We start from the raw sequence: 20023 nt of genomic DNA on the forward strand, positions 1-20023 counted from the left end.
AAGTTTTTCGATATTCTCTTAGTTATTTGACCTAATTCTGGACTATTTAAAATCTTGAGATGGTTTTATAAAATGCTTCTAAACAAAAAGTGTTGCATTTAGGTTAAAACCTGGAAGTAATTTTTTATTGAATTTTAATAAACCCTGCACCAAAATAGTCAAAATTATCAAAACTATAAATATTTGAAAAAAATACGTAAAAATATAAGAGATATCACACTAAAAATTGTAAAATCAATGCAATTTTCCGTTAAATTGAAACTGACAGAAAATACTTGAATGTAAAACAATGTGTATTTATCCTAATTATACCTAGATACCAAATTTAATTCCTTTTGCTTAAAAAGTAAAGAGTAATATTTTTTTTGTTTTTTTATCCTGGATCACCTGGTAATATAATAATTAATTATTTTAACGTAAAAAGGCCGAAGAGAAACAATTTGACATCGAAATTTAAGCCAATGCAAAATCTATATATTATACAAGTTTGGAAACAGTTACAGAATTGTGTAAAAAACAGTTTGCACTTAACTGAAGTTTTTTATTATTTTTAAGTATTAATGAGCATTTTCTTCTCAAATTATATTGTATTAAAATTCTAAAAATAAATTAAAAATTTTATCATGTAGAGCAAAAATAGTGTCCTTAAACGTGTCATTTATTTTGTTCTACGATAAAATATTCATATAGTATCAGAAAAAAAAAAGACGAATGAAAGAAAAATGCCAGGAAAAAAAACAACAGATTTTTTTGATTTTCTCCATAAATATTTCGCAATTTTAAAACTCCAAGACTCCATTTCAATAAGCATTATATTAGACAACTTTGCCATAATTAAATTAAACCTGCAATTTCGATGGCTTCTTGGATCCCAACGGTTGTTTTCGAATTTTGGATACCCTATAGTATAGGGCCTATACAATAAAAAAATGCCAATCAAGTTTATAAACTATTAGCATTAGGTCACAGATATAATCCAATGCTAAAAATTACAACTCTTTTTACGTCATATGTACATACAAAGATTTGGTGTTCAAAAAACAGTAAAAATATACCGAATTTTACTAAATAAAAATGTTATTGCTTTTGTCTGATTTCGTGTTTAAAGAAACAAATTTTTCAGCTTTTACAAAAAATGATAAAGGAGAAATAAATAAGCCCCTTATATGATTCGAAAATACCGAAACCTTGAACAAATTTTTAACAATACAAAACCTTCACAAATATTTTATGAAAATCAACATCTTTTATAAAATATTCGTTATTTAATACTCTTTTTAGTATTTGCCTGATTTTAGAATTTAAAAAAATTACATTTAATTATGTTTCTAATTAGTTTCTACTAATAATAAAGAAAATACGAAAATATTTTAATTTTTCAATTAGCACATCCAGTTAATTTACCCACTTCAAAACACCTATACTGTATTTCAAAGAGGTAGAGAGAAATAAAATGTAAATTTCCAATAATTTTGTGGTCATTTATGGGCGTAGGCAAACTTAGTACCTAGTTGAATGAATAGAGCGAAAAAAAGGTAGGGTTAGAACGCTATGAGAAAGGTACAGGTAGGTGTGAATTTTAAATGTAACAATGATTAGCATAATATTTAATATACTAGAAACATCCCTAGAAGAGCCGGGATAGCTGACTATGCAATTGTACTATATAAATACAATCGCTCAATTGCCGCGGGTAACAATTGTCGCGTGTCAAAGCTGAGTCACCGTTCGTGATAATTGTTCACCATAGTAATTAGTAAAAAACCCTTTTTGTAACGTAGTTAGTCCTATTAGTAAAATAAATCTTTTTTAAAAGAAGCTCCGCAGTTCTTGTAATTTAACTTACTAATTTGGCAGGTAATTGAAATTTTATTATGCTTCTGCCAGGTAATGTGGCGAATGTAAGTAAAGAAATAGGGGTGGTTATACAGACACAATGTACAAATAATACTTCAAAAGTAGTGAAAACTGGTAGTATTTCCCGTTGCCGTAGTGCTATATATAACATACAGATATATATAATATAATATATGAAAAATTAATTAGACGTTTACTCCAATGAAAAGAAGTTCTAATAATAGATCTACTACTCGTATTCCTGCATTAAGAGTTAATGAAAAAGCTACTGTATTAAATATGTACGATTGAAACACATTAAGATTGTACATATTAACACACTTAGTTTTGTTGTAGATGAAGTGGTACAGGAATGTTCCCGAATGACTGGAGGCAAGTCAACCATTTATAGACTATACATATAGCATGAAAGAAAGTGCCGAAAGAGAGTCCTTATTGAAGACACTAAACATGCAGTTAGAAAAGTTGACACACACAAAAAAAAACACAATGGCGAAAATATGTATAAGTCAGAAGCAATTGTTTTTTACAATAAATTTAAAATTGGCATTAATCTGTCATACCAAATAACCTTACATTTTACTGTACATCGTAAATCATTAAGATGCTATCTTAACACATTGAGCTCCGCGTGCCCACCGGTGGGCATTTCGAGTTTGCTTTCTGGGACCACATGCCCACCGGTGGGCACATCGCATCGCTTATTCAGGCACCTCGTGCTCACCCGTGAGCATGGATTACATTGATTCTGCCTATACCAAACGACGGTCTGGTCCCAGGATAAGCCAAAAAATATATTGGGTTGGGCAGTTTGGATAGTTTAGGTATTTAGTTTATAAGAGTAGAAAAAAAACAACATTTGAGTTAATATACCATGTTATATTACATTAAAACTTAAAAATAAATTGTCATAAACAAACAGTCGTTTTCTTATGTAACCAAAACTTAAAATACCATTAAAATGACTAACCTTAATATAATAAAATTTACTAAAACGACCTAACGTTTGTCGAAATACATACTGCCACAAAGAAACTGCTGACACTAAGGTTTTAAGCCACATGTTTTTGGAAGCAAGTAATACAAAGGGGAATATTACACGGTACACAAATTGTATTGACCTTTTTCGCATTTTTTCGGGCGTACGCAGCATTGTGAGCCATTAACATGGTGCTGTAGCATTTAATGCATCTCTTTCGAGTAACCCGTTTTTGGCCTTCCACTTCCTTCAACATGCAGCGGTACGTTCTTGACGTGGAAGGACGAGAAACAGTATTAAGTTTTTCATCATTTTCGATGAGATCTGAAACTACCTCTTCTTTGAAAGTGGTGATGCTGATTTTTTTCTTGTTTATTTTATTGTAAAGATGTAACGCGTTTACTATTGTAGCAGTAAAGAGATGAAACACTAGGCGTTTGTACCATTTTGAAGTTCGCCTTAGAAAAGGCGCGTATGCTGACATTTGATCCGACAAGTCGATAAAGGCCTTGCCCTGATTACAGTCAACAATTACTTTGGGTTTAATAACTTTCTTTCCTTTCTTTGCTAAAGTAGCGGTCGAATCATCGTGTTTGGTGCTTAGCATGATGACGTCTCTCTTATCCTTCCACTTCAGGACTACAGTTTTGTCATTATCTTGCCGAGCTACAATTCTACCTCGATTCAACTTTTCCTTTATTACTTCCTGAGGATTACCTTTGCGGATTGTTCTAATTGTACCAACTAAATGCGTTTTTCGGTCAATCAGTCTTTTGGCTAATGATACGCTCGTGTACCAGTTGTCAGTATAAAGTGTGCGGCCACTGTCCAAAAGACCTTTGATCAATTCCATGACTACCTTTTCAGAAACTGCAAATTCACTTGATTTTTCTCTGCCGGTATATACTTTAAAATCCCAGGTGTATCCTCCAGATACACACAACTTGAAAAGCTTTATACCGTAGCGGTGCCGCTTATTGGGTATATATTGTCTGAAATAAATGCGTCCTCGAAACGAGACGTTACTTTCGTCGATACAAATGTCTTTTTCGGGCATGTAGGAGGACTTAAATTTCTTTTGCAGCATGTCAAGAAATTCGGATATTTTGTAAAGTCGGTCATCAGAGGGTCTGTCCTCCTCATTATCACTTACATGGACTATGCCCAAAATACCTTCAAATCTGTTTCTACTCATAATTGTGGGTATGCGATTTTGGTACAACGATTTGGTTGACCAATAATCCCGTAACTGAGACATTGGAAGAAGGCCCATCCAGAATATAATGCCAAAAAATGTTCGCATTTCCACGGGATTGGTATCCACCCATTTCGGCACGTTGGCCTTCCGGTTGGATCTGCTATTGCCGCAGCAATTCGCTGTGAAGCAAACCTATTGGTTTCAGTCACAAATAGATTAATCATCTCATCGTCAATAAAATAGTTAAAGAATTCAGTTGATTTTTACCCTGCAAAGTCTGCACTAACAGCTGGAACAACACCAACATTCTGAGGGCTTTCACTGAAAGACAGTCGGTCTCCTTGAACGTGATCCCATTTTTGCTTAGTAGTTAAAGTCGCTAGAGGTACGTTATCATCTAGATCTTCGTCTTCGGATAATAATATGGCAGAATTATCTGAATTATCTGAATTATTACCGAATGAATCGTTATCGGATGATAGATCACTTTCAACAGGAATAAAATCTTTATCTACGAGCGAATCATCTGAAAATCCGGTAATTTCGTCTTCTATTATATCTCTTGACTCGTCGTCGGACAGATTCTCCAGCTCCTTTGCCAACTCCTGATCCGATAGATATTTCTTAGCCATATTTGTTTAACTCTGAAACAAAAAAACACATTAAAGCTAGTGTCCACGGGTGGGCATTCGGTCCCAAAATGTAAAATAGCATTCTGGGATCACGTGCCCACTCGTAGGTCACCGCAAAAAAATTACAAAAACAGCCAAAAGTCGACGTATTGATCCACAAACAACATAAACTGCAAAAAAATAACAATTAACAAAAAATATCCAGAATGAAAATTTGGTCCTTGGAAGTAAAATCCAAATGCCCACCAGTGGGCACGCGGGGCTCAACGTGTTAAAGGTTAATATATGTTTTGGACATCTGTTATTATTGCACTTATTTTATATCAATTAGCCAATAAAACAAACATCGGAATTTCTAAGTTTAATTAGTAACCGGGTTAATTGGAGACACGATAAGATAATGAAAGAAACAGTAAAAAACAAAGGACAATAAAAAAAAAGAAAAAGATCGGTTGCTATGGTAAAGAATATAATATGCTACATATTGCAATGAGTGTTTAAATACAACTGCTCTATGTCTGAATTGTTTCCAGGAATAACAATAAGTTTTAAATAACAAACTTATAAATTTCTATTTTATATTAATTTTTGTAAATTGATAATAAAAATAAAATGTATCAAGCCATTGTTGAGACGTCTTTTTTGTACTTACGTAACTTTACCTGAATGAATCACGGGTTTAAGCCACCTGAATAGCTTATTATTTGGTTAATTTCTAGACGACTCCCTAAGTGAGACATCGCCCTTTTAAATACCAGTCGTTTTTATAGGCCATAAAACATTACCGATCAATCAATCAAGAATATCAGCGGTGATACCTAGGGTACACCAAGGAACCTAGAGTTTTGTTCACCGGTGATACGCTTGGTCTATGAGAGCAGCATTTGAAAAAGATGATTGGTAGTCAACGTGTTCAGTCGGCAACTTCTTGACCCTAATATCAAAGAAGCAGACAAAATAACGATAAAACTTGCCGATTCATGTTTCTGCTTAGGGGCTTCTTTAGGGTAAAACAACTAGAAATCTAGTGCGCAGACTAGATAAAATACGTTGGCTTTCACAGAGGGTTCCAAAATAAAATCTGAAGGGTGTTCTGCTAGTTTTCTTGCACTATTCATAAATATAGATAAATTATATAAACCACAACCAACTTCTTTATCAAATAACATTAAACATCGAAAATTATTTTATCCCGATATACAGGTGTATGAAATTAAATCTTTATTAAAATATGTGATTATAGCTTAAGAGCTCTTAGGGTTTTAATATATTTAAAATTACAAATTAATTAAAACTTCAAGGTAGATTTAAAAAATATATTATTTGACTAAAGAGATTTTATCAACTATAAAAAATATACATATATTGTCTAGTCAGAATTCAATTTACAAATAATAATATCGTCAAGGCTAAGTTTAATAAAGAGATATAGATCAAATTATTGGGACAAAAAGATTACCGGTTTTTTATACGAATATAAATAACTATAATTTAGCTATACCTTTTATAAAAGAACGCGTAATAGCACGAATAAATGAATATAAATAAAAATCAATATATTAAAAAAATATTTATTTAGATGCATCACCTTTTAGGATTGCGTTGATGTTGTTTTTATATTTAAAATATCTCCTTTTAAAAATTAAAGACGATTTTATCATACATATTTTAGAAATTTTTTAATTATTTAGATACCAGAATAATTAATTATCTTAATGGGTAACACGTTTTTTAAAGTAAATATATAGATATTTTCCAATAATTTGATTTATCGATATTATTTTCAAATTTTTTCATTTAAACCCTTCTTGATAAGATAATTGGTAGAAAAATATACTTAAATTACGTACATAAATTTCAAGTAGTTTTATCAATAAATTGTTTATTTGAATAAATTTGTAAAAGCTTATCATTAAATATCATTCAATATCATCCCTTATAAATATTCAGTTTTTACGCCAACGCTTATTCAATCAAAATGTTTGTTTATAAACTCTTAGTACTTTTCAATGTGGTCAATTTTATTGTACGTATAAATATTTTAACAGTAATACTATTTTTAATACCTTGGCATTGCTTTGAGCTTTTTATTTTTCGTAAAACTGCTGCTTAAAATTTTTTTAATTAAAACTAATAACATTTTTATTATAATTTAAGTTTTGTGATGATCTTACTGTCACAACCAAGTATGGCCAGGTTAAGGGCAGGATCCAGACTATGTTAGATAATAGCACTTATTATGCATGGCAAGGTATTCCGTACGCAGCTCCTCCTATTGGAAAATTAAGATTTCAGGTAAATCTCTTTGAAATAATATTTTAAGATATTCGCTAATCAAAAGTTTAATTTGAATCATTGGCCATAACCAATAAGATATAATTTATCTGCATATTGCTGCTTGCTATTTATTTAAATACATAATTAAGATTTCTTTTTAGCAGATTCGTTTAGTTTCTATAGAGAACATATTTTGAATTCTTTAGATAATTAGTGATTAAAGTTCATTTAATTTTTAAAAAAAGTGCCAACACCTTATCGAAATACACATCGAAGTATCTTAAAAAAGTGTCATATCTTTAGAAAAACTTGAAATCAATGTGGCAAATTTGAAAATTTTAGAAAGAAGAATTAACTGACTTGAATTACTTATGCTTCGGTGAAATTTAAGTTTTCGGGTTTAGTGAGGCTGCACTCTAAGGTCCTTTTACGTTAATACATTAATTTAATTTATTTCATTACAAATGAAATTCACAGATAGCAGAAAAGTAGAAAGACTTAAACATTGCTCAGATTCTCAATATAGATCTGAACTCAAGTAGTATTTAGTATTTAGTAAGTAGTATTTAGCAGCTATTTACTATAAGCAACTTAAAGGTATAAACTTTTATTATTCAAAATTATGTTTTTTCGCTTCTTTTACATTAAATTTCTTTTACATTCGCAACTACTAAGTAACTGTAGGATAAATTACGGCAGTTGTCTGGTATTGCATCTATTTTCAAATCTTGGCTGCTGCTAATTTCTTTGTCAAGAAAGAACTTTCATAGTCATTTTCTCCTCCTGCAAAATAGCCCCTGATACATTGCAATAATTACAGCTATAATTATTCATTAAACTTGACATCTAGTATAATACACTTTAAAGGAGTCTGCCAGATCTTAATATTACTTCTCAAAAAAAAAATTTTTGCCGCGAAATTAATCGAATCCTGAGAATATCCGCAATTATTTTACCTAATTTGTACAGTCTATTTATAATCATTGAAAAAACCAAGAAAAAAGCAAAAATTAAAGCCACAATTTTGGAAGGAGACCGATTTGTCTTCTTCGAACCACAAAAATTCATCTTCAACTTCATTTCATTTTTGAGATCACTTTATGCTACTTAGAATATGTGCTTAAATATGACTACTTTGTCATGCGCAGTTTGACTGCAGTATTATTTTTTACAAAAAAAAATCATCATTTAATGTTAATATTAGGTTAAATTCGGATTCTAGAAGAATCGAGCATTACTTTGACTTAAATAGTTTATTTCTGTCACACACAGCGTGTTCGCAGTTATCATTCAAATTTTACGAATTTCAAAGTTTCATTTGTCGCTTTTTTCAAATCAAGTACTTATCCATTATTAATTCTTCATAAAAAATATACTTATCTATATTTTTTATGAAGAATTAATAAATGAACATTTTTTTATATGTGAACATATTAGCTATCTTTAATCATTTTTAAAATATTCACGATAATAATTAACCAAGCATATTAAAAATATTATTAATTGTATTATTTTTACATTAAGTATTCAATATTCCAAGAAATAGTCCATCTTTTATCATCTTTTCTAAATTTGAGACCTGTAACTTGGAGTTTATTTTCATTACTATTTAAGTGTTCAATATGTCCTCCGTTTTACACACATAAATTAATACGCTCCTCAAAAGTTCTTTCTACTTCATGAAACATTTGTAGAGGTATTTGAGCAAACGCATCTCGTATTCTCTGCTCCGTTTCTACTGCCATTGTAGGTGGATTTCTATAAACAACTTCTTTTATAAAACCCCATAAGAAAAAAAAATAATTTTGTTAAGTCAGGCGATCTGGCTGGCCAATTAATAGAACCATTCCTACCAATCCATTTTTCTTCAAAGATCATATTCAATTTTTTAGTGCCATTTCAGAAAAAAATCGCAAATAATCTAAGCAGTTCATTTTGTATGAACTAAAGGTACACTTCTCCATTAAGATGACCATTAAAAAATAGGGCTTGATAATAGTGCTTCCAATAATTTTACCATACACATGACCACCTATTCTGGTAGTTGATGTGCCTCATGAAATGTGGGTTTTGCAGATAAACTTACTTTCCGTACATGACGAAGTCATATGGGTCACGGTCAATAATAATTTTTATACTTTTAAAAAATACTGCTGGCACGTAGATTGTTTTTTAATATTCAAATTTTGCAGCATATTTGGAATCGAAAACCATTTCCATTGCCATGAGGTAATATCTGTTAATATTTAAATCAGTAGGCAGACAAAAAAATATTGATATATATATAACTTGTTTTAATCGCTTTGTCAATCTATAGTAATATCGCTATCAATAGAATGGTACCTAATTAATTAAAAATATATGTACAAAACTTGAAATAAATTATACTTTATTTTCTTTTAAATTTAAGGCTCCGACAGAACCTTCTTCCTGGAGCGGAGTAAAAAATACTACTAAAAATTCAAATGTTTGCTATCAGGTAAAGTCAGATTCACCCAACGAAAATGAAGACTGTCTTTATTTAAATGTCTACGTACCATCAAACAGGGTAAGAAATATAAATATATCAGGCTTATGCAGCAGTCTCCCAAATACTTATTTTACAGCTTTAAGTTAAAGAATATCACGATTTAGCTCACGTTAACAAAAATAAATATATATATTTAATAATATATTTTAAGGGCTCTGAAAAATTGCCAGTTCTATTTTGGATCTATGGAGGAGCCTTTAGAGGCGGATCTTCCAGTTTCAACTCAGTTGGTCCAGATAGAATAATAGCTGAGGGAGTAATTGTTGTATCTCATAATTATAGGTAAAAAGTACTCTCTCTCATGTTTAAGCATTCAAAACCTGATTTTTTAAATATCATTTAATATTATACTTTTTAGGATAGGACCTTTTGGCTTCTTATCAACCGGCGACACTGTAGTTCCTGGAAATGCTGGCCTTAAAGATCAAGCATTTGCCTTGAAATGGACCTTTGAGAATATCGCTGCTTTTGGAGGAGATCCTAATAAAATTGTTATTGCTGGTCAAAGTGCTGGTTCGGCTTCTGTGGGATACCAACTTCTGAGCACGAAAAATCAGGGTAAAAATTTTTTTAATAATTTAATATTAATAACGTAATTTAAATATAACTGTACTTTTTAATTTGCTATTATGCGAAATTTAATCTTTGACCAAAAAAAATTAATTCTTGAGAAGTATTGGATATCCTCCTTGAAAGACATATATTAATTTATAGTTTTAGCAATAACTTTTGACTAGAATCGTATAAGTTAAATGATTTTTGGTACGGTATATATTTGATAAAGACTCAAAAAAAAGTGTAGAAAAAATTTCTGATTTTCAAGCAAGGTCACAAAAATCACAAGTTATGTTATTTTATTATTATATATTAATAAATACCTCACATAATGTGCTTTAATTACCATCATATGTTCTAGGCATGATATTTGATTTTTGATAAATAGCCGAAAACATAGATAATTCATTTTGAGGTTATATGTCTAATATATGGTATCCGAATAGGAAATAATATATATGGACGAGTAAAGTTTTACTATAGTATTTTTCTATCCCTATATTGCCTTCAGGTAATATTTATAAAACCAACTGCTTTATAAAAAAAATACTAAGTTTTCCAAGTCTACTTCTTTAAGGAGAAAGTGCTTTTTCTATCACTGTAACATCTATAATTCAGTTTATATCTCTCCAACCTTCTTGGTAATTAGGTAATTGTGATCATGTTACTGAAACAAGTTTTTCCTTCTTAAGGTTTTATTAATGCTGGTGCAAATTCGTATAACCGTGCCGACCACATTATTTTTTAAGAACCATTTTAGGTACTTACCCATACTATTTCTTTGAAATTTTACTTTATGGTAACATGGTGTAAAAACTACTGTAGTTAGGCTAATTACATTTTTTCTTTAGTCTTGACTATGTTTTTATTTTTTAGGTTTATTTAGAGGTGCTATTCAACAAAGTGGTTCCCCTCTAAATGAATGGTCATACATGTCTGATCCTAAGCCCTACGTATCTAGCTTAATAAGTGTAATCGATGCAAATGCAACTGTCGGAACTGACAGTAGTGCTCAACTGGCATACTTACAAAGCCTTAATGCTTCTGTTATAGATGCTGCTTCTAAAAGTACCACTCCGGTAAGTTATAGGGGAGGCTGGCCTAAAATGACATACTAGGGTAAAACAACATAGGTACGAAATCTCCAACTTGGCAACAGTATTTTTCGGAATAACTTTATGTCAACAGTGTCTCGGCATGTCTTTATATTACGCGTATTAAAAATATCGAGATTAGTTTGGCGTTAACGTTCATAGGGCGTGCTTTGTATTTTTTCAAGTCTACAAAATGTTTGTGTTTTAAAACAGAAGATTTAACTAAAGTATTTAAAGTTTAATTTTTTACGCTCTTAGCTAATTACAGGTATGTATTAATCTTATTTATTGGTAAAATAACATTTTAACATTTTTTTTGATAAAAACCATTTTTATAAATAAACATGTGTTTGTGGTGCAAGTTGGGTAAAATGACATAGGACCTATATGGCTAAAATGACATAGTACGTCATTTTGCCCTTATTTTTTCACAGTTTCTCAAAATGAATTGTTTCTTCTTATTTTTTTTAGAATGGTTGGAAATTACTCAAGAAAAACCACGCGTCAGTCTTGGGATCAGTTACAGATGCAAAAAGCTATTGGAATCTTGTTTATTTGGTTTATCATGCGATGAAGTTCGTTCCTTGGCGTATCAACTGGCAAAGAAATGGAATTGCACACAGGTTCAACTTAACTACTAAAATGGCTGGTTGGGATTGGTTACGTGGATTTAGGTCCAGAAACCCCGATATATCTCTTAGAAAGCCTGAAGCTACTTCGACTGTCAATAAACCGCAAATTGCTAATTTTTTAGAACTTTTCAAGAGACAATTAAAAAAGAGCATTTGAACTCCACACGCATTTGGAATGTAGACGAATCTGGCCTGTCTACTGTCCAAAAACCTAGCCGAATACTTGCTACCAAAGGTCGAAAACAAGTTGGCTTAATTTCAAGTGCTGAAAGGGGGCAGGATATTAGAGCTGTGGTTTACATGAGCGCAGCAGGAGCCTATATTCCCCCATCATTAATTTTTCCCAGAAAAAACTGGAAAAAGGAACTGACCGACGAGGCTCCCTTAGGTACATTGGGAATAGCTCAGGAGACAGGCTGGATGACGGGCGAGATTTTTCTAAAATGGATGCAACATTTTAGAGAATATTCTAATCCTTCAAAGGCAAATAAAGTGTTACTTCTGGGTGATGGTCATGCTAGCCATAAAACTCTAGATGTTACAAGATTTGCTAAAGAAAATGGAATAGAAATGATATGTTTCCCACCTCATTGCACCCACCGACTGCAATCTTTAGATGTGTGCTTTTTTGGGCCATTAAAAATGCTAAAATGTCATCGAGGCAGAACTGTTTCTTCATATCAGATTGGCGAGTTATTTGCTGCAGCATATGGAAAAGTAGCTACAAATCAAAATGCTGTAAGTAGGTTTATGAAAACAGGAATATGGCCGCTAAACCCAGATATATTTCCTGATTATCTGTTTAACCCTGCAATGGTCACAGATGGATATCAAGATGGTGATACTCAAGTGGCTAACCATTCATTGAATATAAACAATATTTCAGTTATTCGCCTACAAGACATTTCCCCTCTTCCAAGTTCATCCGGGATACAAGTAAACCCAAGAAAGCGGAAGGCAGAAGGAACCCAGTGCTTACGAGTACCCCAATATTAGAGGAACTTAAAGCTAGAGAAGCGGAAAAACAAGCTGCTGAATTTCGCAAAGCCGCGAAACGAACCAAAAAAAATGTAACTCATTTAGTTGAAACCCCTGAAAGTTTATAAGAAGTTGTTCAAATCAAAGAAGTTTCCAAAGTAAATAAAACCGCATAACACGTAAGGCTGCCATAGTAGCATCCGAACACTTTGTCCCAATGGACGAAAACTCTGATAATGAAGAGCCGTTTCAAGATGAAGACGACGAAGATGATCCACCCTGCCTATGTTGTAACAGTTTGTACTCTATGTCCAAGTCCAAGGAAACATGGGTTAGGTGTCAATCGTGTTCGAAATGGGCGGCAAGGCACATTGTGAGTGTGCTGGTATTTCTAAAAGAAGCAAACAATATGTATGTGAACTTTGTTAGTTTTAACTTGTAATAACCTTATGTATCTATGTAAGTTTCTTATGTCATTTTACCTAAGTATGCTCGGGTAAAATGACACATTTACATATTTTTTTATATTTTTTTCGCCAGGATTATTCATTTATTTTTAAAAAATTAGGTTATATTCTTATCATAAACCTTTAGTATTATAAATTACTAATGATTTTGTATGTTTACATTAAAAGAATAAAAAATTAATTAGCAAAAATAAAGTGGTATGTCATTTTAGGCCAGTCTCCCCTAAGGCTCAATATGACGTAAATAATTAAGTCGCATTTTTTCTATGGATTCTCAATATTAATTAGGTTATTTATTAAAATAGATTTTGTTCTAAATTTCAATAAATACCAATCATATAATTCAGCTTAGACATTTAATTATTCTATATTGCTACACTTACCAATACTAATAAATAATTTCTTTAATTCATTACAGACTTTAACATTGCCAGTTGTTGAGCCAGAACATGATGGTGCTTTCATTACGCAAAAAATGTTTGAAGCTTTTGCAGCTGGAAACTATAATAAAGTGCCCGTTATCATTGGATGTAATTCTGAAGAGGATCTTTTTCTTTCAAAATGTAAGTTAGAGAATTTTACAAAGTACTACATAATCATCCAATTTTATGGTGGAATCCACTTTATAAGCACAAATTACTGTAACCCACCGAAAGACCGTAAAAAAACTCGTCCTTAGTCAATTTCTGTGACATCAAAAATATTCATGCGTAACATGAGATTGCGTGCTAAGATAAGTATGGAATGGTCTGAAGTGTGGACGTGACGACAACTTCAAATATCTTGGTTAGAGTGAATAATGCTTAGAGAACACCAAACCCTGGGAGCATATTTTGTACAGGCTTATGTAGATTGGATCTCATCCAGAAAAATATAGCAATTTCACAGACCAATCGCTGCTACATCTGTTTGTGGGTAATTTTTTATATTAGCGTTATATCTAAGTGTTCTTAAGTATGTATGAAAATATTAATTTAACTAAGGTGCAGTGTACCTACTACCAACTATAATGTGTGACTCCTGATATAAAACAGACTTTTTAGCGATTTGAAAGATACACTTTCCGCTACGCCGATTATGGGTTCAGCTTACTGGGAGTTAGAATGACTGCATATTATGCCTCTGAATGAAAAGACATATATTCAGTTAAATTTTTTGGAATTTTAGTAATTTCAATTTTTTCTTAAACTTCAATTTATCTTCAATATATTCGGCTGCCCCTGATAGAATTAAGTTTTGTCTATTTGTAATAAATAGTTACCTTAGCCTGCTCTTAATAGGCAAAATTTAATTAACATCTTCACCTTATTTTCAGATTGTCAATTTTGGGTTGCGTTGTCACGGGTTGATGATAAAAAAATTATTTTTTAAAGAATATTAGTTAGCGGACCTATCTGTTGTTATAATTTGATTTCTTTATTAGCTCTTGTTGTTTTAAATAATTTAATTTTTCCTTATATTGTCGCTAACTTTATGATGTTTTTTTTTCAAATAATACTACTGAGTTTATTGTATTATAGATATGTATTTCTATATTTCTTGTAATATTTTGGCGTGTTTAAAATAATGTGCTTAATAAGTAATATTATAGAATGCGCAGGCATAATAATAATAAAATGAATCTTTTTAAAATCTTAATACTTGTTATTAAGTTTCTGTATCTTGAAGACAGAAGAGCTTAATGGATGTAAGAATATTTATTCAACATTTTATGCCGCCTTCCATACTATCGTTCATAAATTTCTATATTCAAGAACTTGCTGGCCCTTTACGAAGTGTTACGCATTTATGAGTTTTGATGTTCATTTACGTTGTTTATATTTTAAATATCCCTTATGTAACGCTTTACTATTATTGTTTAAAATTGAATAATATGTTTGTAAGATATACTTTTGTTTCCAAGTATAAGAATACTGAGCGTAAATTATTTAATTTTCAGAAATAACTCTAGACAGTCGCTATATGAAGTAATGCTAAAGTATTTACTGAAATGCTCTCATTATATTAATAACACTCATAATATTATTGCTAAATTTTAGCAAGTGCATATGTTAGACAAATTGGCCAAAGATATGACGATAATCCTCATGCCCTACTTCCCGTAAACTTAGTCACAGATGACAGTAATAAAGACGAATTAGCTGCACAAATTAAAAAGTTTTATATTGATGGCGATGACGAATTTAAAAGCAGATATGATGCTGTTATTCGGGTGAGTTTTCATTACATAAATAAAAATACTTTACAACCAATTTTTTCGTGGTATATAAACTAACTGGATATAGCTTCTGTAGTATGGTGGCGATAGTCAGAATTTAATTAAATCGTGTCTAATAAAGGTTATTTGAAACAACACAATATGCTATAAACTTGCAGATATAGATATGAGTTAAAAACCCCATTTTAATCAATTATTAGTCATATTTTAAATCTTTTCTTGGGGTTTAGAAGTATTAAGATTCTTCATTTTTTAGCATGCTATTTTAAATACTTTAAGAGCTGAAAATGTTATGAAAAATATTCAGTATGGCAGAGCTTTGCAGAACTTTTTGCAATAGTCCTACCAAATTCCATAATATTAACCCCAATGCTACTTTTTTATTTCGAACATTTTTAGCATAAGTATATTTCCATCTTAGATCGAACCTTAAGTGAAATGAATCTATACGTTTTTTTCATGTCACTAGATCGTGGAATTAACCAACGAATCCTACCTGACAGTTCCAGGTTTTTGTAAAAACCTATATAAATATTTAAAGTATCCATCTTGTGTAAAAAAATTAAAACTTGCTTTTGTGGTTTACGTTCTATAAAGTTTTTTTTACAATAAGGCATGTATAGTTTATATAAAATACGTTATGAAAAATATTAATAGCTACTTTTTGTTTATTAATACTAACACTTTCAGTTAAATGACAAAACTTATTAAAGCTTATTCAAAACGATTTGCTTAATTTTAGTTTGGAAGCGACAGCGGTTTTACCCGAGGAGCAATTAAGCAAGGAGAACTTATGTCAGCTTTTAATGATGTCTACTTTTACATATTTTCTTACGATGGTAAATTAGGTGGATGGAATAAAAACGTAACTGGTAAGCCTATAATATTATAGGATTTCATTTTTGTATATCATAAAATGTAATAAAAGTACTAAGTTCTGAAGAAACATGCAAAATTATTGAGGAGAAATCAATTGATTATTTTGATATTATTATATCATATTGCTTGACCATAAAATATATCTAGTATTTTTACAACAATAATAAATATCAAGATATAAAGTTGTTTGGTATATTCTACAAGTTAATGAAGCAGAAAATAAGTTTTTGTATTAATGTATTAATTTTAAAATTTAATTTATGTAGACTTATCCATTTTAAGTTTTTAATTTTTTTTTTAACTTTTTGATGCGTAAAAATAAAATCAGAATAAGTAAATATATAATATCTCTCTACAAAAATAAGTAGCTTTCCTTTAAAGTTTCCATTAATTTTAAACTTTTAGTTATTTATCTAATTACTTTAATTTTAATTTTTATTGTTTTGATAATAGTGATATTATTTTCGTGATAGAAAAATTGTAATTTTTGTGGAACTTTTATAAATGCTGAGTTATGATACATTATTTTATATTATTTTTTTCTTAACATTTTATATTGATTTTTTTAGGCGCTGAGAAAGTTACGCACGGTGAAGATTTATATTATATATGGGTACACAGAGGTACCACCTCAAACGAAGACTTAAGTAAATATCCAGAATCTGATCAACTTACTAGTCAACGGATAGTTAAAATGTGGACCAACTTTGCTAAGACCTTGTAAGTTTGCTTAAGATAAGTCTGTAAATGGATGTATGGACTTTATTAATTACTGCGTGCGTTGCCTAGAAATAACTCACAACAATTAATAATTTTTAGGTAGAAAAATTTACTTATTGGTACAATGAAACTCAAATTTACTTAAACGCGAGTTAATAATAGTTTTAATGGCCTAATTTATAAAACTTTCTCTATATGTGCGTTTTTTTTAGGAAAATAACGTTTTCAAAATAGTTCAAATTTGGTGGATTGTTTAAACTATCATTGAGATGAATTTTAGCGTTTGAGTTAATATTTTACATAAAATAAAAGTGAAATGAAAATCGAATCCATTTAAGTTATGCATTATTTTTAGTATTAAGATGAATTATAGTGATATAATGGTGTTTTAATGTTTGAAAGCTATTCTAATAATCTTTCAATTTTTTATTTTTATTGATTAGTGGAATTTAAATATATTAAGTTAATATACAATATGATAGGAAATACTATTATTATTTTAAAGTTTTTTAGCTATTTAAAGTATTTACTCTTAATATTATAGTAATTTATAAAGTAGTTGGGCTATATATAAATGGACATTTTTACGAAATGTTTATTTATTTATTGACTATAGTAGATATTAGGAATTACAAGTTTCAAACGATATTGCAATTTTTTGATATTGGAATTTTGTGCCGGCGAGTATATATTGGAAACAGATAGAAAAATTATACATTTTTTAAAGTTTGTGAGTGTATAATTATTTAACAATATTATTCTTTTGACTACATCTTGTAAATATTTCAAGATAGTTTAAAAAAACAATCTATAAGTCAAATCAAATATGCTTTGAAACATTTTTAAAAGAGATTACACAGTTGTCAATTTTTTTTTTAACTATAGACTAATAACTATTTTCTTTTATAGAAATCCTACCCCTGACAATTCTACTTTACTTCAGGGAGTAACTTGGCCCAAAGTTAATGCGACCAATTACCAATATTTAGATATCGACACTGACCTAGAGGTGAAGAATACACCAAAATTGTCTTACCCTTTCTGGAAAGCTGCCTATGAAAGTTATGGAACAAGACCATATGTAACTTATTAAAATATATAGAAAAGTAAAAATACAGAAACTCTAAAACAATGATTTTTTATTTAAAATATAATGCTGTAAGAACAAGCCTTAAATTATAACTTGTTGTCACCATGAATCTATGTATACGTAAATTGGGTAACCAAATATGGATTTTTTGCTTAAATATAAAACTTTACTGCATAATAATAAGAAGGGCTAAAATTTTGAGCAAAGTACTCTAGCACTCACCACGCACCTTTCCATACATTTTTTCTATTGATAGAAGCAATGCTGGAAGATGTTTGGTACGGGCCTTTAAGAGCTCTACCTATTTTTGCTTTACCGCTTTCATCGACTCAAATTGGGTTCCTTTTAAAGCAGAATTTAGCTTCAAATACAAAACAAAGTCGCACGGTGCCAAATCTGGCAAGTACGATGCGTGTTCGAGCACTGGAGTGCGTTTATTGGCTAAATACCACTTTACAGACAATAGCGCGTTGTCCAGGGCTGGGATTCTAAAATCACGACTCGAACTCGATAAGATCATGACTTCGAATTCGATCGCGACTCGCGAGCAGAGTGATTCTAAATTTCAATCGACGGCTAAACTAGTTTTATTCAATTTCATTTAGCTTTTTTTGGCATATATTTGTTATTTTCCCTAATATTTGACAAATGGAAACGTGAATTGTCTTTTGTAGTGATAAACACTTTAAAAATTTTGTGTTTTTTTATTTAAATATACGCCCACATTATTTCTTTAAAATAAAAAATATCCTTTAAAACCACCACTTCCCATAGGGAAATAATAATTGAATTCATGCAAATTTACAAAAATTTGTTCTGCTCATCCACTTTTGGTTTTAATTTGGCAACATGGGTGCAATCAATAGCACTTATAACACCAGGAAAATTGGATCTCTACATAAATCTTAATTTATTAAGTTGTCTCTCATCTCTTGTATTTAAAAAATTTATGAATTGGTCAGCAAGGTGATGGCTCATAATTTTAGTAGTTTTATGGATCCAACGACTTGCAGTATTTTTAATCTTTAATTTCCTTAAAACTTCTTAAATTTACATAAAATATTGACATACTAAAACTGCTAATAAAATGGTAACTCTACGTCCTCTGATTTAATTAGATTTATTAGTTGTTGGGTTTAAGAAAGCTGCTAGATAAACAAATCAAAACCTGATTAAACATTCGATGAAACAAATACGTTTAAAAAAGGATGCTTACACATTATGCACGTATTAAATAAGGAAGAAGCTATATCGTATGGTGCATACGATATACCCAAGCGTGTCGTCGACAAGTCGTTAAAAACTAGGCTATCCGCAAGACACTCACGATTGAAATCGAGTAATCGTGTCGAATCGTGATTTTAGAATCCCAGCCCTCGTGGAAAATCCACGAGATCAAGCAGTTTCTTATAAACTTGTTCTCGCAGTATTGCCAAAAGTGACAAATAGTAAGTCTGGTTGACATCTGACCCTCTGGAACCCATTCAGTCACGATATCGTTAATGTCGAAAAAAAAACGATCAATATTGCCTTGAATTTTGATGGGGCATCCTTGTTTTTTTGATTCTAGGCATTTCAGGCATCTTTCATTGATTGCCTTTGTTTCAACATTGTATTAAAAAATCAACGTTTCGTCGCGCAGTAAGTAATATTTTTCATCAGTCCGGGATCTTCATTCAAGAAAATCAGAGCAGACCTGTTGACACAAAGGCATTTGGTCAACAGTTTTTTGGCACCAAATTCGCACAGACATTTGTCATGAGTAATTCCCCATTGTAAATTGTTCTAAGCGTTTCCGCCAATCATATAGATGCTCATTCGACGATTTGACTTATAATTTGGGTGATTTTTGTCACTGTTTTCGAAACAGAAGAATACTAAAAACATGGGCACGATACAGAGAATTCTCAGCGATGG

General features: G+C 30.8%; 1 protein-coding gene across 1 annotated transcript; it reads left to right on the forward strand.

Annotated features, from left to right (window-relative positions):
- Nucleotides 1-6529: 6529 nt before the first annotated feature.
- LOC126741045 (juvenile hormone esterase-like) lies at nt 6530-18148 on the forward strand. Its single transcript, XM_050447319.1, has 11 exons — nt 6530-6692; nt 6824-6961; nt 9354-9491; nt 9625-9755; nt 9832-10031; nt 10905-11107; nt 13618-13762; nt 15239-15411; nt 16160-16289; nt 16866-17016; nt 17926-18148. Exons 1-11 carry the CDS (start codon nt 6645-6647, stop codon nt 18107-18109), a joined length of 1641 nt encoding a protein of 546 aa, XP_050303276.1. The 5' UTR covers nt 6530-6644; the 3' UTR covers nt 18110-18148.
- The last annotated feature ends 1875 nt before the right edge of the window (nt 18149-20023 follow it).

This window comes from Anthonomus grandis, chromosome 10, assembly GCF_022605725.1.
Source record: "Anthonomus grandis grandis chromosome 10, icAntGran1.3, whole genome shotgun sequence".
In the NCBI taxonomy this organism is placed as follows: domain Eukaryota; kingdom Metazoa; phylum Arthropoda; class Insecta; order Coleoptera; family Curculionidae; genus Anthonomus; species Anthonomus grandis.

Bases quoted from the DNA above. Each gene is read 5' to 3' on its own strand.
- LOC126741045 (XM_050447319.1), top strand. From the start codon at position 6,645: ATGTTTGTTTATAAACTCTTAGTACTTTTCAATGTGGTCAATTTTATT. The intron at 16,290-16,865 runs GTAAGCCTATAA...TGATTTTTTTAG, and splicing joins ATGGAATAAAAACGTAACTG to GCGCTGAGAAAGTTACGCAC. The intron at 17,017-17,925 runs GTAAGTTTGCTT...TTTCTTTTATAG, and splicing joins ACCAACTTTGCTAAGACCTT to AAATCCTACCCCTGACAATT.